The 23,160-nt window shown below is 47.8% G+C and overlaps 1 protein-coding gene across 1 annotated transcript in view; it reads right to left on the bottom strand.

Moving 5' to 3' along the window:
* Positions 1-8,822, bottom strand: part of CHST13 (carbohydrate sulfotransferase 13) — a 29,052-nt gene extending 20,230 nt beyond the window's left edge. The window contains exon 1 of the mRNA XM_039695458.1: positions 8,713-8,822. Within this exon, the coding sequence (XP_039551392.1) occupies positions 8,713-8,806 (94 nt within the window). The 5' untranslated portion in view covers positions 8,807-8,822. The remainder of the gene's footprint in view (positions 1-8,712) is intronic.
* Positions 8,823-23,160: the final 14,338 nt, after the last annotated feature.

The following is a 23,160-nucleotide window of genomic DNA, read 5'->3' as shown; positions in this document are numbered from 1 at the left end:
CGGGGCACTGTGGTTTGCAGCAGCTCACAGCTGCCAAAACAGCTTCACAGTGTGACAGCAGCCCGAGGGTTCAGTGGCCAGGGCAGCAGCCCTGCTGGGAGCACTGAACAGCTTTGCCATTCCTGGCTCCAGCGTACCAGGATCACTGGTCAGGTGAAGGGGAGGGGGGACATGCAATATACAGGGAAGCAAGCAGGACCCCAAAGAGCCAGGCCAGGGCTGTTGGCAGGGCTGGGGATGGCTGGGGCTAGGGGAGCCCTGCTGTAGGTGACAAAGCTCTCATCACAGCACAGGGAAGGACCTCAGGTGGCACGGGACAGCATGTTCAACCGGGACAGAAAAATCAGAGAAAAATGTGCTGAATCCATACACACTCACACCCTCAAAACCAGGTTCTCAACCATTTTCAACACCCAACGGTGATTCTCCTCTCAGCAGAGCTGCCAGAGGATGTGGCTTATGTGGCCAGGCTTTCCTGCTCTGGTAGACAGTGACGAGCCACCTCAGCTGAGGATGTAGCTGCAGAACCCAGGGGTGATGGAACTGCTGCAGTCCTTACCAGAGAGGAGAAACCCTGCTTCCTTCTCCCAGGAAAGGCCAGCTCCAAGCCATTCCCAGCCAAATTCCCATCAGTCTGCCAGCCCAAATTTACAACTATTTATTTAGTCAAAGCTCATCCAAATATTAAGAGCTCAGGGGCACTGTGGGAAAACAGGAGCAGGCAGAGCAGGCAGCCTGCTCCTCCAGCAGGCTGCAGGAATTCCCCACTGGCTGGTTCAAGGCTGGACACCTCCATGCCCTGAAGCTAAATGTGTACAGTGCCAGCAAGCTAAAGGGAATGGACTTGTGCAAGGATCTCTGAGGCAAGGATCACCAAGTCTAGGAACAAACCAGAGGGAGATCTTTGCCTCTGACACTTCCAAAGGTGGAAGGTGGAAAAGGTTACAAGGCAGGGACCTTCAAAAAGCCTACAGACTCCAGACACCCCAGTAAGGGCTGCTGCAAAGGGTCTGGGAAAAAATGAAACTTGCTCAATAGGATTAAAAAGAAATGCTGGAAGAGAGCTCAGCTTCTCTCCCACTTTCCCTCTCCCTGTCCAGCAGAAGCCAGCTTAAACATGTCCCCACATCAACAACTGGCAGGTCAGAAGGACAGCACCAGGTCCAAGGTGGAGCTGCAGAGGCATGGCTGTGGCCCTGATCCCACGAGGTGCCCTCACACAGCCTTTCATCAGCTTTTCAGACTGGAAACCCACACCTGAGGCAGCTGCCCAGGGCGAGTCACAGCAATGTGTGGGGCAGATGCAGAGCCCAGTCTGCCAGCGGTGGGGCAGCGTGTGTGCACCGCGCACTGTGTGTGTGTGTGTGTGTTTGCTTTTTGCAATCACTGTCCCAAGGGGCTCAGGATGAAAACTCACTCAGGGCACTGCTGAGCTCTGACAGATTCAGCCCACCAAGAGGGGAGCAGAGATTTGTGGGCTGTGCAGTTCAGGATGTCAGCCACTGCAGGTTCCTCTGGCTGCTGGGTGTCCTGGGCTTGCTCAGCTCCCTGCAGAGGGGAACTGGCACTGGTGGCTGCTGGAACCACCCCTGCTGCCTCCTGCAGAGGTGCCAGTGCCTGGCTGGGGCTGCTGCAGCCCCCGTGGTGAGCAGCCAGCACACCCCAGCTCCTGACAGCATGAGTCTGGCAGTGGCAATGCTGGTATCACTTGTGGACAGGATCCAAGGCACACAGAGCCATTTCTCTGTGTCCTCTGGCTTCCCTTCCCTTCCCTGTCCCCAAGGACACTAGCTGTCCCTCAGAGCATCATGCTCTCCTTCCAACACAATGAAGGAAGCATCACCTCTGCTCCCCAGCTCACTGAACTGTAACACAAACAAAACCAGCCCCATGGCCCAGGGCTACCTCCTGCACTGGGTGATCTCCTGTGAAGGACCTGCAGGAGGACTTTACCCAAGCAGTGGCCACCCAGCTCCTGGGGATTCAGAGAAACTCTTTCTTCTCACCTTTGCCCATGCAGGCCTTTGACTTAGACTGAAACTTTGGCTTCCCAGTGGAAGCCACAGGCAAATAGAAAATGGAGAATAGAGCAAGAAGAGACCTTTGGGGGGTTGAATCTGATTTATCAGAATTATAACTGACTTAAATGGGTAATTTACTAGAATGACATGGGGTACAAACCTGCAACAGCAAAAACTGGCATAGCTGGAATAAATCATAACAGCCAGCCATGAAGCAAGGATCCCAGCATCTGGAAATGAGCATCAGAGATGGGAGATAACCTCAGGGCAGCAGCATATACAGGGGGCATTTAGCAATATCTCCCACCATCCAGCCTTGCTGGGAGGTTTTTACTGTCAAGGAGGGAGTTCCATTTGAAGAAGGGAATAATTAAAATATCTATGTGAATCAGTGGGGATATTTCAGAGAGCTTGTGGTTGAATACAGACCCGTCCCACAGCTGCAGATCCAGACAGAAGACAGACAGGGTGTCCCAGTTGACAGCACTGCAAGCTCTGCAGGTATAGGTACATGTATGGGAGAGAACAGACTGGTCTAAACTGGGCAGCAGAGCCTGGGAATGTGAGGTTCAACTTCCCATTGACATCAGTCACTCCCCTCCATCCATGACAAATTTTACTGGGGGGAAAAAAAGTACCTTCAGCTCCACTTGTCCCTGTTTTCACTCCCAGTGCAAACTGTGCCATGCAGGCAGGACCAAGGCACAATGGTGTTAAATCCAGGACTTACAGGCCACCAGAGCCTCCCAGTGAGATGTTTCCCCCTTGACTGACTGCTAGTAGTCCTTAGCTGCCTTTGAACAAGGAAAGATTTGGGCTTTTGCCCAGCTGTGCCTCAAAGGTTCAGAGTGAAACATCCCCCCTTGGCCCCTCAGAAGTATTTGGGGAGTTAAGCTCTTCTTTGGGTACTCAGCTCCAAGGGGCAGTGCTGGGAGTTAAGTGCCTAATGCCTTTGCAGTTTCTTTTGGCTTCTGATTCAGAGTTCTGGGAAAGACAGCTGTGTTTGCACTGGAATTAAGATGGAGGGTTTGTCATGCAGGAACCAAGGACCAAGAAATAAACCCAGCACATAAAAAATCCCAACACCCTCAGGAGAGCCCTGACCACTGCACCAGCACTCATCTCCCAGCCCTGGACCCCACTGCCCTGCTCCAACACAGGCAAAGCCCTGCTGGTGCTGTTTTTGTGGAGTTCTCACTGCAGCACATTGGAGTTTTGTGTGTGGGGACAAAATGCAGGTGCATTGTGCTGCCAGAGAGAAAGAGCCAGGCTGAGATGCCAGAGGAATGTGGGGCAGGAGAGGCTGGATGCAGCCAGCAGAGCCACCAGGACACGAATTTCTCCTGCAGGGACAGAGTTAACTCTGGGTGTGCTAAGCCCACTCCTTTCCCCTCTGCAACCTCTTGCATGTATCAGAGATTCTCAGGAAACTGTATAAAGCCAAAAGGACTAGAGAAAGCATTCCTCATGAACAGCCTGGCCCTCAGGAGCAGATGGGCTTCATTACTGCCCCGCTCTCAGCACTGCACTGCGTGGATTCTTCTAGCCTGACAGGTCATGGATGGAGTGCTTCACGTCTTCTCCAAAAACAGCAGATCTGAGGGTGTCCAGCCTGTGTTTGCCAACATCTTGGCTGACAAATGTTACTGTACTTCGAGTACTGGCTCCTCAAAAGGAAGGGGCTGCATGCTGGGCATCACAACACCATGACTGGGAAAAAGAGCTGGGCAAAACTGCCCCATGAAGAAACAAAATTGAAATGAAATGAAATGAAATGAAATGAAGAAAGGAAGAGGAGCGGAGAGGAGAGGAGAGGAGAGGAGAAAAGAAAAGAAAAGAAAAGAAAGGAAAAGAAAAGAAAAGAAAAGAAAAGAAAGGAAAAGAAAAGAAAAGAAAAGAAAAGAAAGGAAAAGAAAAGAAAAGAAAAGAAAAGAAAGGAAAAGAAAAGAAAAGAAAAGAAAAGAAAGGAAAAGAAAAGAAAAGAAAAGAAAAGAAAGGAAAAGAAAAGAAAAGAAAAGAAAAGAAAGGAAAAGAAAAGAAAAGAAAAGAAAAGAAAGGAAAAGAAAAGAAAAGAAAAGAAAAGAAAGGAAAAGAAAAGAAAAGAAAAGAAAAGAAAGGAAAAGAAAAGAAAAGAAAAGAAAAGAAAGGAAAAGAAAAGAAAAGAAAAGAATCAACACCATCGGAGGGTGGCTTGATTTGTCATCCCTGCTGGTGCTTGCAGCCTTGGCCAGGGTAAAAGCAGCATCTCCCTCCTTATCTGGAAGGCTGAGGACATGTGTCAGCCAGCTGCAGGCACGACCCAGGCTCGGAGCATTCGCTGGCCGAGCCCCGCGCACGTCCCAAGGCAGCGGCTGAATTTCAGCCTCCAAATACCTTTAAACAATGGGGAGGAACTGAGGACTAAAATAGGCTCTTTCCTGTTCTGAAAAAAAATATATCCTGGGTTTTCAAAGGTCTGCTTATGTTTAAGTGTGTATTTATCTCCATTCACGCCAGGTCTAGGTGCAGTTGTAGAGCTCTGTGGGTCAAATCACTTATCAACGCTATAATCTCTGTAATAATTTGTATCCCTCTGAAGGGACCAATCTTTAGGCACAGAGATGGAGCTGACTGAGATCAATAAATCTGGAACAATGAGAAGCAAGAGTTTCTCCAAGATCTGCTGGTCCTGAGGGGTGTTGGGCTGGGCAATTGAAACCACCTGAGAACTGGCAGAGAGTGGTGGCACTGGTGTCTTCCATATCCACCTTGACATCAGAGGGCTAACAAACACACAAAGATGGTGAGGCAGTTTCCTACCTTGATATCTGCTACTTGTGTTGATGTGGCATCCTCCTGCAGCACCCCAACCCTTCTGTCTCAGGGCTGGTGAAGGGGTTGGAGAAGGCTTTGCTCAATCAAAGCTCAGAGGAGATCCCACTGGTTGATACAGAAGCAGATAACGATGGAGAGAGGGCTCTCGCTGCTTTCTCACTTGGAAAGCTTTCTGGAATAGGATCACAACCCTGGCACTTCTGGTATCTCTCGTTGTGAAAGAGTCAGACCAAAGGCTGAGTACATCTCGCCTGCAAGGCCCCGTGAGGTCCAACAGCTCGTGCTGACAGCAGGTTGTGAAACAACATGGGGAGTGCAGAAGCCAGCATTGAGCAAGTGCTGCTAAAAAGACTCCAGAAACAACAGCTAGATGCTGCAAATGGACAGAACCAGAGCAGAAATAAAGCAGCACTTTGAGATTGAGAGCTTTTCTCTTTCTTATTGGAGAAAATCTGCCAGCCCTCCAAATGTCTGTACAGTTTGCCTACTCACAGTTGCCCCAAAGACATACCATTGGGGTGGCCTCACAGCACTGCCCTGCAGAAACCGCAGACCAGATGAACACAAGGCCTTAGGACGTGCCACTCACCTCCCTCTACCTCCTTCACATGTTTCCCCTTCCCTCTATCTGTACTACCAGAGCCATCCCACCTCCCCCACCGTTGCTAAAATCAGTGTGGTCCCTCTGAGAACAGCAGTGACCAAAGCTCTGCTGCACACAAGGAATGGCAGCCTCCAGTATATCCTGCTGTGCCAGCCTAGATGTGCTGCCAGCAGAGCGAGCTGAAATACCAGCCTGGGAGCCCTGCTGTGTACTCTCACCCCCGTGCAGAAAATGTACAGCGTGCACAAGTCAGCACAGCTAACAGTGTGCTGCTCCTGCTGGGAACAGCAGAGGAACATCAACCCAGACGATGGATAACAGCCATGCCAAGGCCAGACAGGATCTCCTGGATGGCTGTGGGGTGACACCAGTACAGCCAAGGACTCCTGGTGGCCCTCATCGCTCCCTGAGCCCAGCTGGGATGGCCTGAGGCTTGCCTGGGAGCTGAGCACACGCCACCAGCCCAGGTGCAGGAGGTGCTGCAAGGTGACTGCTCCAGGTAAACCCCAGAACCACCCACTGTGGCATGGTGGGGAAGGTCCAGGGCCAGTGGGCTCAGCACCACCACCACACCTTCCTGCAATGCAGACATCCTCCCCTTGGCCATGTACCTGTGAGCCTGGAGCCACAGCTGATGGCCAGCAGGACAGACAGGTCACCACCGGCTTGAAGCAAGCAGGGGACAGTCCATGGCACAGCTCCACGCCAGGGCCAGGGGAGTGCTGGGCCTACAGACCCCGTGTCTGCTCACCAGTACAGGAAGGAAAGGCAACAAAACCCACCAGGGCCACGAAGGCAGGGCACACTCAAGCCCTGTGGAGCACCAAGAGCTGTCCCACCCCTGTGGCAAACACACTGAGCCCCTTCCTGCCTCCAGGAGGTACAACAGGGAATTCTGCCACTGCCTGCAGTACAGACTAATTCAGCCCACCACCAAAATAACCAACTCAGCAGCATTTCGGGGCAGAGTTATTTCAGCACAGGCTGGTGTGTGGGTGTTCCTGAGGCAGAACAAGAAAGCCTTATTCCAGCCCAGCCACGGAGCTCAGCACAAACCACTCCGTGCACAACTGCCCAGATGGGCAAGGCAACCAGAGTGGTTAATTCCTGCCCCTGAGCTGAGTGAGCCCTCAGCACTCTCAAGGCAACCAGAGTGGTTAATTCCTGCCCCTGAGCTGAGTGAGCCCTCAGCACTCTCAAGCTTTAAGATTTGTATCATCATTCTCCCCATTCCTTGTCCTGGTCACAGGAAGGTTTGGTCTCAATGTACCATTAGCAAGGATTAATTCAGCATGTTCCATGTAATGGACTGTGGGTGGCCCAGGGAAGGCAACCTGCTCAATCCTGCTAATGATGGAGAAAGGATCTGACTGCTCCTGGGGGAAACTCATAGCTTTGCTTCTTTTTTTTTCCTAGCATTTTTCTTCATTATTATATAAAAACCAAATGACACCAGACAACTAGAACTCCAAATAACCCCCAGGCAGGCATCACTTTAAAGATGACATTTTCATTTGCAAATTGTTTACCTGTTATTGTAACTTATAAGTTCTAAAATTCAAGCAATTTGCCTCAGTTTGTTTTCCTTTGGGATAAAAATGAAGCAATCTTTAGCTTGCTTCTTTTCTGTATATGGTAATGACCTTTCCTCTGCTAGTGTTTCTCACTGATCGGAAGAGGAAAGGAAAAACTGTAAACTGAAAAATAATAAGGGAAAGAAACGGCACAAAAATGAAGGCTGGACCCAGGGAGACAACTGTGTGGCTAGAAAATAAGCTGGTGTTAGAGAATATGAATATTGCTTTAACTCACCTCCTTATTGAACCTAAAGGGGCAAATCTGCAGAGGGCATGCACATCCTCAAAAATGGGTTCCCATGGAGTGACAAACATCACTTCGTTCCAGCAGCTGGAGATCCCTACCTCAGACCTATCAGCATCTATGGGAACTTTGAAAAATGACATTTGCCCCGCGTGAAATAATAGATTTGTGGGACATTGCATTAGCATTCCAGACCCAAATTCCCTCCAGTACCTTGTGAGACACCACCACCATTACCATCACCTGGTTTGCTCTGACCTCAGGGGAACTCTGTGTGAACCTGGGTTGAGATCAGGTAAGGAATTAAAGCCAGCTAAGCACAGAAAGTTCTGCTGACTCAGACCAGCAGAATCTCTTTTCTGAAAACCAGAGCCCTGAAAAGAGACATGTTTTCCAGTCAGATGCTAGAAAGCATATACAGTGTAAAAACACAATCATCTCTTCATTAGCACCCCTGGAGATTAAAGCTGATTCAGTGCCGCACTTTTTTTTTTACTGAGCAGTCCCAATATTAAAATAAGATGCATAAATCATTTCTTTAAGAAAAGAAAAAGTTACTAAGGAATACAGTACTGATTATGGTCTTCTGGGATTTCTGAATTCATCTGACAAGCTTCACATGCTCATCTAAAAATAACAAATGTTTGCTCGAAACCCAACTCCTTTTCAATCTTACTCAGCCAACAAGTTATGCCTTTTTTATTTTGAGGAAAAAAACACATTAAAGTGATGGAGCAGCCCCTATAAAAGGAAAATCACATTTCATTTAGTCTACACTGATAAAATTCCATTAACGTTTCAGTCAAGTCAGTCTTCTGAATTTTAAGATGTGACTCCAAAGGCCCCATTGATGGATTGCTGCTGTACTCAGAAAACATTAGTACATTGTTAAAACGGCAGGAATTACCCAAAAACATATAATAGGAAAGACGAACTAATTTCCCCAAAAGAGCAGAAAAGGCAGGGAAATAAATTATCCGCCAGAACAAAACGGTTCAGATTTTAGTTCAGAATTATTTCCCAACTTGGAAGAAATTTCTAAGAGCACACATAGAGAAGTCCCTCGAGTCATTCAGACTCCCAGGAATTTTAGCGACCGCGGGAATGAAGCGGCACTTGCGGGGCAGAGCAGCGCCCCTCTCCCGTCCCGAGCCAGGGCTGCGCTCAGCTCCGCGATGGCACAGCGCTCAGCACGGCTGGGTGCCCGCGGGGACAGCGAACGGGACAGCCACCCGCGAGAAGGCTCCTTTGGGGAGCACAGCCGGCTGTCACCGCGGAGCCGGGACGGCAGCGCCGCTCTCACCGCGCCCAAGTTCCCCGGGCTCAGCGCAGCGATGGGCAACCCCCGGCGGACACGACCTCAGCACCCCAGGGCTGCAGGGGCAGGGAAGGGGCTGTGCCCGCCGTGCCCCGCTCCCGCCGGGGAACCCTCCCGGAGCGCGGCGGACCCACCTGGGCTGAGGCTGCTCTGGAAGTAGAAGAGGACGAGCAGGAGCGAGCCGAGGCCGGCGGCCAGCGCCAGCCGCGGCGCCCGGCTCCGCCGCATCGTCGGCCGCGGCTGGCCGGCGGGGTTTCCTCGGCCGGTGCCGCGTCCGCGCCCTGCCCAGGGCGCGCCTCCCTGCCCAGCTCCCGTCACGGCTCCGGGGCTGCCCGGGGGGAAACGGAGTCGCTGCTGTGGTGGCAGGGTCGGGAGTTTCCTGATGACTTTCCTCTGCACGGTCAGTACTTCGGAAGCATCACAAAGTTGCGTGGCCTTAAAATACACAATACACGTGGCCTTAAAATACACCTCTTTTTTTTTTTTTTTTTTTTTTTTTTTTTTTTTTTTTTTATATTCTTTTGGCTACCCCCAGCCCCACAGTCTCTTACTGAAAGCAATAATGCTTCTGACTAATTCCACCTCAAGCAATACATAAATTTCTGTAGAAGGAGGACACAATTTTCTGTGATTCTCGGCATGCTTTTGGAAAGTGGGAGCACAAAGTTCTCTTACTGCATCCTCTATCCCCCAGGCTCCGCAATCACAGGCAGAACCAGCCCAGAGCTTTTGTTGCCCCAGTTTTGAAATAGCGGCAATGCTTTTCACCCAGCTCTGTAAAACACTCGAGATCTACTCAAAGGCCACCTGCCAAATTAGCCAGACCGAGTGCTGGATTCTACTGACAGCACCCATTCACTGCTTCTCTTCAGCCCCAGCACTCTTAGTTTTAAGAAAAAAGAGCACAGCTCAAGGAGGAGACACAGGGAATGACAAAACCTGAGTATGTGCACATGCTGGGCTTCATTCTGCCCTCATTTAGGGCAGAGGAAACCAGGAGGAGAATCTCATTGTAGTGAAGGAAGCTGGAATGAAGTAAGAACACACACAGCGTCTTGCAGGCTGTGCTGGGCTATGACCTGGAATTAAGCAGCTCTTTGATGTCCCTGTTGGAGGGTCTAGAGAGGGGCAACAGAAATGAGACCACAAGTGGGCCCCTAAGACCCCTCCTTCCAAGGGCACCCCAGTGTGAGCAGTAACCAGCTGGAAGGAGCCTCGGCAGCAGAGCCCTGTGCCTGTTTGGTCCCTGCAGAGGGAACTGTGACCCCAGGCTCCAGGGAGCAGGAGACAGTGCTCGGGAGCGCTGCTGGTGCCGATGGCTCTGCACATGCAGCCTGATCTCTGTTGCAAATGGTGCAGTAATTTTGGCCCCTTGATGAGCGTGGAAAGACTTGGGTTTGGCTCACATGTAAAGATGGGCTGGGAGACCTCAGGGGTGGCAAAAGGGATGTCTGGTACTGCTGTCCTTGGGGCCAGAGAGAGTTCAATGACTGAAGACATATCCAGCCTGTGGAGCAGGAACCCCATTGGAGTAGCTTTTCAGGAGCTGGAATGTGTACTCAAGATTGTTGGTGAATTTTTCAATATTTGCATCTTGCAGTACTGAAACAACAAAAAATCTAGCCCAAGCCTCCCAGAGGAGCTAGGGAAAATAATAATCTCCTTAGCTCAGCTTCCCTAGGTTCAGCAGGAGGAATAAAGCAGTAGAAATAAGCAAACTTCACTCAGTTGAAAATTCCCATTAAAGAAAATACAGTAAAGCATCCCAGTAGAAACTCATGCACTGAGCAGGACCTGTTGAGTCCTGGTGCCTGCTGTCTGTATTTCATCCCCGGGGGCAGGGCCAGGGCCATCTGTGAGCACATCACATATGCGAGGCTGGTCCTCAGCAGCCTGAGGTGAACGTGCTGCTCAGATCCACGGGGCTGAAAATGGAAGCACATCATGACCATTTCATAGGATTCCTATGTGGACTCAGCTGCAAATGCTCCCCTTTTCAAAGGACAAACCTCCTTCAGAAGGAGAAAACCCCTTTTAGAAGGACAAACCCATTTTCCAGGGGGAAGATGTACATTTTGATAAGAGCTGACTGCTGGCAATGGCACCAGCTGCTGGGAGGTCAGGCCTTTGCTGTTGCCTGTTCTGAGTGAGTGACAGACCTCCCTGGTCACACATGCTGCTCTCTTGTACCATCCCCCTTCCCCTGCAGCCCCACAATTCCAAAAAGAGCAACCCCAGCCCATTAAGGCAGACAGTGACCAGTGCTTGCTTGAGAAGATCACTGCGGATACACAGAAGGGCACGAGATGAAGCTGTCAGAGTCTCAGATTATGATCCCAAGACTGTTTCTAATGGAATCATCAGATTCAGTCTGCTTTGGAGAAGCCCTTCCCTCCCTCCCCAGGTCCCACTGGTGGCTAGGGAACAGCAGGTGCCCAAAGCACACATGAAAATACAATTGCTCAGCAGCACACGTGAAATGAATGTGGCAAGCACTGATGCCTGGTGTCTTAGTCTGTTGCTTTGCCAGGTCAATTGGAAGAACTGAGAAATGAGTATCTGCAGTAGAATGGCAATGGTTCCTTCCTTGACAGGCTGTGAGCTCCTTGTGGAAGGGCCACCCTGCTCCCTGTCTCCACAGTGCCTCCCACTGTGGGGTTCAGAGCATGGCTGGAGCTATTTATGACTATTAAAACAATACTGGTAACCAAAAATAATGATCAAAAGGTGCTAAAAACATGCTGTGGAGGGAAATTATTTATTACTGCCAAGGTCTGAACTGCATCTGGCTTGTAGGTGAAGAGGAAATGCTGTTTGCCTGCAGAATGATGCTGTGCCTTTGATGCAGTGCATGCTTGATTCCCTCCCTGCTCATTAGCAGTGCTCATTACTGTCTTCTCAGCAGGTTTCTGCCACATGCTTTGCTTTTTCCCAGGACCTTGGTGCCACTGAGTGAGATTAACCCCGAGCTTTGGTCTGATGACCATGCTGAATAGAAATTAAACAGCGTCTAGTTTCTGCTGGAAACTGAGGAATCTGTTCTACTCCTCCCTGAGGCCCCGTTGTCCAGCCACTGTGAAAAAGCCTTTCTAGAGGATATTTTGACTTTGCACCCAGTTGTTTAATTCTGGAGCCGCTATAAGCAGTTTTCCCTGGCCTCCTGCCGGTGAGACTCCCATCTGCTGGTGGCCCTGGTGCACTGCCAGTGCTGCTGGTGGCCCTGGTGCACTGCCACTGCTGCCGCTGCCCCGGGTGTCACCGAGGGAAGGCTTGGGCAGAGCTGTGGGGAATGACACTGGTGCAGCACAGGCTTTCCTCAGCAGCTCAGAGATGCTCCAGGCATGACCATGGGTCATCTCCTCTCTGTTTCTTAAGAACTGCACTAGACATCACCCTGCCTCTGGGGTTTCCATGGACTCCTGATACTCAGTGCTGTGTTTTAAATTTTGTGGCATCACTGTAACATGCTGCCTGAGAGGAACCTTGCACAGCCTCAGTCTGTCCCTGCTTGAGCTTGTTCTGCAAGTTTTCCCAAGATGGACTCCAGAGATCTTGCCAAGCAATCCTTTCCAGATGGACAAACTTTCTAAAATGTTTTCTAACACCTTATCTGAACCATCTTTATCAAAACAGGGACCCGTGACATTTTGTCCTGAAAGATAAGCAGAGTGCCTCGTTCTGTCACTCTTTTGTATTAGAAGGAAAAGTCACTGCTGATGAGAGCACCAAGCTGGAATACTTGCTTTCTCAAGCAGTGCAGTGATTTTCCATCATTTTCTGTAGCCCTTTGTGCCTGCAGAATGTGGTTTTTCAAATGTTATTTCATAAATGCACTATTGTTTATGCTCACTTTGCACTGGTATACAAGAGCTTTACTTCACAGCAGCAGAGAACATGCTGGGGTGCACTATTCACCCCTGAGTGCTGGACTAAATGTTGGCAAGGTCAGTATACAAAAGACACAGGTTGGATAAAAGGTAAAAATGACATTAAATACCTCTGGAGAGGTAACTGGAAGATTGCTATTTACATAGAATATAACAAGATGCTTTGTGCGTCTTTTTAAAATCTGCAGCCAGATTTTGCCACTTGTTCCCACAAAGTAGCACTGATGCCTTGAGAAATCTCCTTGGTCTCAGAAGGACAAGGCAGGGAAACAACAGCAGTCAATCCCAAAGATATTCCACCCCCTGAGGAATCCCACTGATGTGGGGGGTATGAGAGTGTACATTGCCTAAAGTTAATCAGGTTCTTATGCCTCATCAGAAGAAAACTGCTAAGGGTTAGAGCAGTGCACATAGCAGCTGATTCTGAGTACTCAATATTGTAACCTGGCTAAATTCCACAGCTTGTCAACCTTTCTGTTACCCCCTCACCAGGTAAAAAAGAAAAAGCTTATGGCTTCCCAGGGACTCTTTTACAATTATCTCCTGATCTCCTCAGAAATCTTCCTAAAGACCAAGGAACTAAAAACAGAGCTGTCTCTTCTTATTTTGACATACTGGCCTCTGTCAAAATATATTTCAAGGAACCATTCCTTTAACTTTATTTCTGCCACAATTTAAAAATAAAATGAAGAAAAAGAAGCAGTTTTGTTCCTTTAAAAGCACCAGTGGTGATGGAAGCAAACCAAATTACAGGCTCTAAGGACAACCTTCTGCCTGCATCTACTGGAAATGCTGTTGGTAGGATGGAAACTCCCATCAAACTTTTTATTTAGTTGTGTCACCTAGGGACTGTATTGTCTTTTGTACCAGGCATTTATATTTTATTAGTTTATATACTGTTTCCAGCTGGGAGCTTGCTTTCTGCTGATGTCTGATTGAGGGGCTCTCCTGAGGAAGGGATGTGATTTACAGACACACACTGCAAAGCCAACTGACCTTGGCACAACGATGGTTCTGGTGCAGTTCCCTGTACAGCAAACCTGTCAGGCCTCCCATGAGGAGGATGGTCAGGGTTTGCCTCCTGCTCTGCTGTTTCTTGCACACCCAGGGGAGAAGGCCACAGCTCTTCTCCCTGCTGCCCAAAGCAACTGGTTCCCTATGCCCTGCACCTCTGTTCCAGCTGTGGTCAGGGTTGTACAAAGGGAAGGTGGTGGATGAGATGATGGCTGGTTTTCCCAAGAAAACCCAGTAAATCTCTGCAGCAAAACCCCAGCAGGGTCGTGCCCATCGTGGGGCAGAGCACAGCAGCTCAATGCACAGCTGCTCTGGCTTGCAGGGGAGCCCAGCTTGGAGGAGATGGAGGGAAGGAATTCTTCTGCTGTGCCACACAGATCTCCTGTGAGCGAGGCTTTGCACAGAGCAGGGACTCTCACATTCAGTGCTTGTTCTTACAGCCTGATTGTGGTGCCTGGGAATGAGGAATTAGAGCCTTTCAAGCACAAAAACTCATGCATTTCAAGTGTCCTCTGGAGGTGGGAATTTTTCCCTCTTTTTCCTTAAGCTGTTGGTCCCTCCAAGGAAGAACTGTATCTGCCATATCACAAGGGCTCTGATGCAAAGGGTAAAATCTTCTGGAACAAGACCCATAGAATTTTGCCTGGCTCACAAACACCCAGTTCAGACCAGGTACATGGTCAGACTTTTAATAGGAACCAAATTATCTTCTCTTGCAGGCTTCTCAGTATTTGTGGTCACTGAGTATTCACTATTTCATTAAAATATCTTCTGTCCTGTTCATACCTTGTACTGCAAATCTCAACAAATAACACCAAATCCTGTCTTGGGGGAAAAAAATATCCCTATAGTTATATACCCAAATTCCTCAGGGCAGGACGGTCTCTGAAGGACCCAATCCTATAATTTTTGAATCAATGGAAAATCCTGACTGCATCCTATGCTTTGCTGCTTCACCTCACAGTGTGACACAGCAGTATTTAAATCCCTGGGGGGATTATGAGAGCTGCACTACTGCTGAAATTTGGGGTTAAAACCAGGTCATGGCCAATCTTCTGACCAGTCAAATGTTTCATTTGACTACTCTCTACATCTGAGGGGAACAAACTGCAGGGTCTGCAATACTGGGTAGCCCTAAACCCCACAGAAATTCACCATGACCTGGTTAGGGGCTTTGGGAATCCAGTGCTGGCAGCTCTGTTAAGCCTCTGTGTGCATTCAGGCAATCTTGGAGCTCCCCAGCAGAGCCAGGTGAGATGGGCACAACTTCTGCACCACCACATGCTGACCTTGCTACCACAGTTCCAGCATGTCAGAACAAGAAATTCTCTCCTTGGAGGCACAGTTTTCATTCAAAATATTCCCAAAATGGGGAAAGAGAGGCTTGGAGATGCCATCAAAGAACCTCTCCATATTTCAGGGCAATTTTTTGCTTTCAACCATTTGTCTAAAGTTGGTTGGGAAAGCAAAAGGCAGAGCTTGCCCACGCAGACACAGTGCCTTTGTGATGGATTTGGAACCCAGAATTGTTAGATTGAAGCCTGTAATGGAAAGGCCAGATCTTTGGATGCTCTAAGCATTTGCTCAGAGACTGTATTAATTTTTATTCCAGATGAGGGACCATGTCCAGGATACATGCATTTGATAGAAATAAATTGATTAACAGCGTGCTTTTATACTTTCACAAAAGGTATAAACCAGATTATTCTAAACTGGGCTTTATTTGCTTGAAAGCACATAACTCAGCAGCACAGACAAGCCTGGTATCTCAGGAGCAGAGCAGGTAGCAAAGACTGCTCAGAAATCTCTCTGGAAAGTTCTGTTTCCTGGACTTCTATTGATTTACATTGATTGTTCATGACCAGAATCCTGTGACCAAGAATCTGCTCTTGGGATTTTCTGCATCCAACCAGCCATGGCCAAGAAACAGCATGAGAGAGACCTTAGTTTTGGTATCTCGTTTGGAGAGTCCCCTTCTGAGCACAGCAGCACTGAGCACAAGACTGTGACCTGGGGTGTTGCATTCTGTAACTCCCCAGGTCTGAGCAAAGGCAGATTTATCCCTTGGAGTGGAGTGAGGGGATGTTTTGTGGGGATAAATGCTTGTGGCTAAGGGAAGCATCTTCCCTGCCTGGTGGGGCACTGCCAGCACTCACATTGCTGCTACAATGCACACATCCATCTGAAATGGCTCCAAAGGGAAGGGGAAAAAACCCACACTGTAAATAAGAAGTGTCAATTGCCATCAGTGCTCAGAACAGCACTATAGAAATTTCCTCAACCACAAAATGAACACGCTGAGAAACTTCTCTTTGTCCTTAAAACCCTGTGTTGTAGGCAGGGACAGAGGTCCCATTCATTCTTGTCCCTCTCACATTAGGGAAGCTTGAGCAGGTCTGTCCTTTCTTCTGTCAGAACACCTTGTCCTGAGAGCATAACCAGACCATCCTGAAATACTGACATTGGTGACTCTTTCTACATGAAGCAGGCTGACCCTGGGGAAAGAGAAAAATGAACAAAGATATCAGTATGGAATGACGTTTTCAAAGAAACCTGTGTCATTTAGGTAGTGTCCTCACTGACCATGCCTAGTTGAGGTTTTAGGTTCCTAAACCCCTTTAGTACTGCTGATACATTCCCTCATAACTAAAAACAGATCTTGTTTACTGAAGGAGGTGCAGTTAAAATAATCATCATCATCAACTAAATACCATTAGTGAATGCATACTGCCACAAAGTCAAACTCAGATTTGTTACTGCAATTTTAAGCATAGAGAAGTAATTGCATATGTCTGAACATGACAGGGCTGGTCAAATCCAACTCAAACAGCTTCTATTTCATGGAAACCCTGGCTGAAAAGGTATATAAATATTCTTAGTCCAGCTCTTGTTCATGACACTCTGTGTTTTCACTATTCTAGGAAGCCTGAGATACTATTTTTATTTAGACTAAAAATAATAAAGACTTTTCTCCAATCTTCTGGGTGCCCTATTTGAATTACGTCTGCATTAGAAAATTCCAGCACTGCTAAAATCAGACAGCCACTGACCCATAATGTCTAGGAGGGCTATCAAGGAAGCATGGTGTCTGCCTCCACCAGAAACTATATCCAGAGGTGTCTTGTGAAAGAAGTTTAGTCCTGGAGAGGCACCAAATCAGCTGAGTGTGGTGGGGAGAAAGCCCATTCCAAGTCTCTGAGCCTCTGCAAAGAAAACCAAGCCAGCTGGCTTCTCTCTTTCCTAAAGAAATCTTCCAAAAAAGCACCTCATCCCAGTGTCCACAGACAGAAGGGAACAGGGATTTGCAGCTGGAGCTTTTATTACTGCCACAGTCAATCCAGGAGAAGCAGCCCAAGGAGTCCTGCAGATTGCAGACCAAGCCCCTCAGATCAAAGGTTTTCAGCGAGTGCCTTGGGCTCTTCTTGCAGATTGGCCATGGAAGGATGATTCATGAGCTTGTGTGTCATGGGCTTCCAGAAGCTCAAAGTGTGAGTCCCAGCTCTCAGTGCAGCCTGTGCCCCACTTTGAGCCCCCCTGGAGGAGGCTCCAGCATCCAACAGAGTGTGGCTGCTGGAGCTGCTGCTGCTCTGCACTGCCCAGGGCATGGCCAGAGCTCCTCCCAGAGCACCTGGCTTGTTGTGGTGGCACTGCTGGCAGTGTTGGACAGTCTGGCTGCTACCAAATCTATACATTGATGGCAGCTAAGTCATGTATTTTTAAAGAAAATGCTGTATTTTCAGCTGGTTGCAGTGAGACAGGCTCTACAATAATCCACACAAACACCCATGAGCCTGACCTGCTCTGAAGTCTGCCATCAGTGAGAGAAGAGAAAAAGCTACTTCATTTCTACAGATGTTCTCAGCAATAGAGTGATTTCAGCAAAGCCAGAGAGAATTCCAATTCCTCTCTCAGCTGAGGAAGACAGCACAGTCAGATGCCTTGCCCAAACTCTCTTTCCAATGAACAGTGCAACCAGTGTCATTGGAAAAAAAAAAAAAAAAAAGAAGGAAAAAAGTGAAGTAAGTAGAGTGTTGGTTTTTTTTGGCTGGTATTTTGTGGTTACAGCTACAGCTAAAAGCAGCAGTAGCAGGTTACAGCAGAAACTGAATATGCTACTGTGCAGAGGTTCAGTTCAGTGAACTGGGCAGATATAAATGGGCTTTTAAACTTCAGAAATTATTTTAAACAAAACACGATTATCTCTTTCAATGAGGGCATGTGCAGAAAGCACCAGCTGGACACAGTACAAGGTACCTCAGGCATATCTTGCAGTGTTTAAAACCTGAAGCAATGAGAACTGCACTGAAGCTTGCTCTATTTCCATTTGGCATCCTGTAGTTAATGGAGTGAAGGAGCTTGAACAAAGTGCCTCAGTCAGCCTCTCTGTGGCTTATGCCCTGAGATGCCCCTGGCTAACCATTCCATCCTGCAGTCCTCCAGAGGGCTCTCCCAAATGCAGGATGGGGGACTACAGCCTCCCCCAACCTCCTGGCTTGATCAAAGCAAGACAAGGAATACCTAATAATTAGTAAGGGATTAAAAGCTCACTGCTCAAATTGCAGGGGTGGCAGAGAGGCACATGCTCTGAATGAACTATGAATCCACACTGTACTGCAACATGGATCTCATCCAGGCTTGCATGGAGTGTGCAGGCTGAGGCTCCCTGTGCAGAGCTCCTCGGTGCACCACGAGGCTGGGGCGAGCCAGGGGCTGCTGCTGTGCCTCAGCCTGCTGCTGAAGGGGGGCCAAACCCCTCTGGGCTGAAAGCACCAGGCTCATGTCACGTTTTAATGATGTCCACAGACCATGTGGAAAAGCTTCATGCTGCCCAGCAAAGCAGCTGAAACTGAGCTGTAAGATAATCAGCGAGAGGGAATCATGGTTAAACATTATCTAGAAATAGGGCTGGCCCAGACTATAAACTCTGGCTCTGTGCTAGAAAAAGATTAGGAATTAGGGGAAAAAATGTGGTAAAGGTCTGATGTTCTGACAGTTACCATCCACACTGCAGTGCAGTATATATATATGCACTATATATATATATATGCTATATATATATATATACTGCTGTCCTGTACTTTTTGTCCCCAGTTCTCTCCCAGTCATGTGTGTGTGTGTGTCTCTGAGAGTCTGTCAGGCAGCTGTGTGATGTTTCACTGCCTGCTGGGTTAAACCATGACCACTGTCTTCTATTCTGCTCCTGTAGCTGTACTTTCTCTGGGCTTTGGTTTGTAGCCAGCCAAACTATTCCTGCAGAGCCCAGCAGAGGCTCATGGTATTAAACCAGCCAAGCATGCAGTCAAGGGAAATGCTAACTTTCCAGAGTCTCCTCTCAGGGTGTCCAGAGCTGGACAAAGTGGGCATGACTCCATGGATCTCGTGAGCCCCTGTCTGGGCACACAGGAATTTATAGCTAAGTGCTTGCTACAGCTTCAGCTGAAGAAAAGATATATTTAACCAATTGTTTTCCAATTAAATCTTTGTTGAGCAATGCAGAAGATGAGCAAGGAAAGCCATTCTCAGCTGAAGTCTCTTAAATGTATTCTTCAGTCAGTCAGGACTGCAGAGGGAAACTTAATCCTAGATCCCACGCTTTGTGACCACTGTTAGGAGTAGCAGTGAATGACACAAAGCAAAAAATCTCCTCCTTTTTATTGCAGTGCCACAAACACCTGCCCTGGGTTCGAAGAAGTCTGATCTATGACTGCATGTTGCTGTTTGTGAGTGTGGCAATGAAACTTAGAAAATTGCTGTGAGAAGACGATAAAGGAAAAGGTATCAATCAACAGCAGCATGGAACCTCTTCATGTCCTTCCTTAATATGTTAAATAATGATTGAATAAAGTAAAAAATCTGTAACAGCTGAATGAAATATTAGACTGCACAGAAACACATGGCATTGCTCAAAATATCAGCTTTTCCTGCATGGAGAATTAGTGCTAGCTCTATATGGACTTAGCCATCACAACTTTCCATCCACTCCAGCTTTTGAAACAATTAATCTCATGGAAGCCAGAGCAGGAAATCCTGCTGGGGAACCAAATGCCTTTGGTGAGTGATCCAACAGCAATGAAAACAAATGCACCTGACTTTCTGGGCTGTGCTCAGAGAAAGTCCCTGTTAGTTACAGTGGCAGATGTGACTATTTCTGTTTTCTTGCAGCAAGTCTTTCTTGCCAACTTTAAATCATATTAAGAGATATTAAGTAATTATCATATTAACTAAGTGGGGGCAGGAGGAATCTTTTCTTAACTAGCTTCAGGTATCTGGTTTTCTCCTTGTCCAAAAAACCTCTCCAACCCACCTGCCCATAAGAATATTGGCTGTAAAATCAATCCACTATCAAAGAAACCAGAAGAAACTCACGTAACACAAGCATTTCCCAGATGTTCAGTGTCCATACCCTCTCCAGACACAGAAAGTGCAGAGAGGTTTTATCAAGTGGGAAATGTTCACAATGTCCAGACTCATACAACTAACTAAAATCAGCCTATTTGCTGACTTCAGGAAGGGCAAAAATGTACATCTGAGCACTGGGAGAGATTTGTGAGGAGTGAGGGGAAGGAGGCCTGAAACCCCAAGTGTATTTGATTGAAAGAGGGGGCAGCAGAAAGCTACTCAGCTTGGATGGTGGGATTGAGGACAGGAGCAGGGAAAGCAAGATTTCCAGGAGACAGACTGCAACAGGAGGCAGTGAAATGGGCTGTGATTTTACCATTTGTTTCATAGAGGCTCTCAGGACAACTCTTGCCTAACACCACAAATCCCAATCAAGAAATGACAAGCTTGGAATACAACAAATGTGGGTGCTAGGATTTCTTTGATGGAAGGGATGAAAACCTCCACCATAACCAAAGTAGTGAGAGCAACAGCCACTATTTAATTTCTTTAACCTTGGCCAAAGAACAGCTGAACCATTTTTGCTGATATTTAAAGCAAATTAATCAGTATGAAGCAGACATTCTCTGCTTAGGAAGTTTCAGCCCAAATAGTTGCAATTTGGCAAAACTATGAGCAGCTGAAATGAATTATTGTTGCTGGAAGTGCTGGTCCATTTTAGCAATAGGTGGTGTACCTGCATCACTTGCCATATGCACAAAATTCAGTGTTGCAAAGACAGAAATGAAGGCTGACACTGTTAATCACTAACACTTAAAACTTTGTAAGGAAATCGGGGAAATCAGCTTTTTCCTTGGAGTTAAGAGGTGGTAATTTCACCTTCTCTTGCAGAGAAAACATTGGTTGCTGAATTTAAATTTTCACAGGTCAAAAAAAAATATTAAAAAGCCCTCCAGGTGGTTTCTAGTCCATGTAGTTAACTGAGCCTGTGAATTTGGACACCCCCTCAGATAGAGATCTTATTTTCCAAAGCCTTTTGGAAAGCTTAATAAAGATGAAATGAGAGGCATTTTATGATCCATTCTGACACAGAGGCCAGGAATGGGAACAACAGGGGACACTGCTGGACCCAGGGCCATAGGTGCTGTGTCTTCTCCACAGTAGAAGCCCAGGGGTGAAAATGGGGGCACAGTTTATATAAGATATGGACCAAGCTGTGTAGGAGAGTGAGGATGAAGAGGGAGGTGATGGTAAGAGGAGCAGAAGCAGCACACAGTGGGTCACCAGTTGCATAAGAAAAGATCAGTATAATGACAGAATGCTGGGTCTTGAATATAAATCCTTCAACCAGGTCCTAGGGGAATATTTTTGCTATTAGCTGAGCAAGACAGGTGAATTGTCACAGTAAGTTCAAACACAAAGAACCCCAAAGACTCACTAGGATGAATGTTTGCTGGGCAACACCCTTTAGGATCAGAATTGTACTAAAGCACATAAAAAATGTGCAAAAGAGCACAAGTGTGTCATTAAATCGTCCTCAAAAGCCACACCCAAAGACAAGCCCTGTTCCCGGTTTACCACCCTGCATGTGTCCTGTGTAAAAGCAATGGGAAGCAGCTGGGGAATGCAGAGCTCTGCTCACACACTCTGCAGAACTCCCCAAAGCTGGCACAGATAGAAGGAAAGTCCACAGGCCCAGGGTGTCAGCAGTTTCCCCCCCACATTTCTGCTCTGGAAAGGGGATGCTCAATGATTCACAGCAAGCTGCAGCACTGTTTGTGTGGTGCCACTATAGAAATACTTGGCCCAGAAGAGGCTGTGTTGCCAGACAAGTGGATGCCATGGGGAGCATGACACTTTTATAGCTCTTTGTGGCAAAAAGCAGGCAGCCAAGAATACAATGAATCTTGAATCTTTGTAGGAGCCCTATAATAGTTTTTGTGGGCTTATGGGGTGAGAACATGGAGCTCTATTGCCCTACCAACCACGGGTTCCTTTCCATTTAACTCACTCTTTAACCAGTTACACCTTCACTACAATTTAAAACCATCTGTTGCATGTTTGGCCCTTTAACAAGGACTTCTAATCCATACTGCCCTCTTCTAAACTTTACAGTCATATCTCCAGATCAACTGACCATGGACAAAGCAGAAAGTGATCACAGCCATTACCAGAAAAGCATGGAACAGACTTCCCCTGGACACATGTTCCCACAATCTTTGTATCAAGATGAAGTGACTTGCCTATGATGGAAGAACAAGTCAATAGCAGAGCAAAACAGAATGGAGGTAACTCGATTCATAGTATTTTAATCAAAAAAATTAATCCCTCCTAATGCACGTCTTAAGGAGTTTCTGTGAGGGACATCCAGGTTTGTTACACACCACCCTCCCTGTCCTGCCTCTGTGCAGGCTGGTGGCACAGCAAGCTCAGTGCTGAAGGTGTCTGAGGAAGAGTAGGTATCACTTCTTGAGAGAGTTAAGTGTTGTCAGGTGATACTTGCCTGTCCTGCACTGCTGGGGCACCAGTGGGCAGCTGCTGCAGGAAGTCAAAATGTTTCAAACATGTGTACAAAAGCAACCCATGTTGTGACAGAGGACCCTCCCAAAATGGAAGCCAAAGGGAGATCCCCATGGCACAAACTGGAATGCTGCCATCAAAAGGAAAGGGCTCTTGGCTTGCACTGAACACCCACACCATGTGAGTATCAGGGACCTTGAGGGGTTTTCTGGCTGTTTTGCTGACCTTTCACTAATAATCCAATGTTTTCTTTGTTCAAGTTCTTTTACTTCCACAGTCAGAGTATAAGTTCACTTTCAGTTCACTTCCACGGTAAGGGGTAAACCTGTCACTTTGCTCCAGCTTGCCCCAGGAATTGTTATATTATCAGCCCAGCAGCTGTGCCCCTGGCACACGGAGCTGCCAGGGCTGCTCACATCCACAAAGGCCCCACTGCTGGGGGAGCAGCCCCTGCACGTGGCTCTGATTCTCTCTGAATTCACCCTTGAACCCTGGGGGCTCCCCCTGCCACCCCTCCACGGGGCTGTGCAGACAAATCCCTCTTCATTGCATTCAGGGCAGGGAATACAGAAATAAAAGCTGCAGTACAGAGGAGCACAGAGGCCTGGCTGTGCATGGGGAGCATCTGCTGGAGAGGAGCCAAGTGGCTACTGAGCCCTTGAAGTAAAAACAACAACCGGTTTTCATAAAGAATTACAAATCAAGACTGGAAGAGATTTGAATGAAATGAAATTCCAAAGAGAAGCAGCACAGCTCAGCAAAGCCTCCAGTCCTTGGGAGGGAGAGGGCTTCTCCCCATCAGTGCAGCTCTGCCAAGAGCCT

The sequence above is a fragment of the Passer montanus genome, unplaced genomic scaffold, assembly GCF_014805655.1.
Source record: "Passer montanus isolate IOZ18808 unplaced genomic scaffold, ASM1480565v1 scaffold9, whole genome shotgun sequence".
Lineage (NCBI taxonomy): Eukaryota > Metazoa > Chordata > Aves > Passeriformes > Passeridae > Passer > Passer montanus.
The sequence above is the reverse complement of the archived record's forward strand: the minus strand, read 5'-3'. Positions and strand labels throughout refer to the sequence as shown.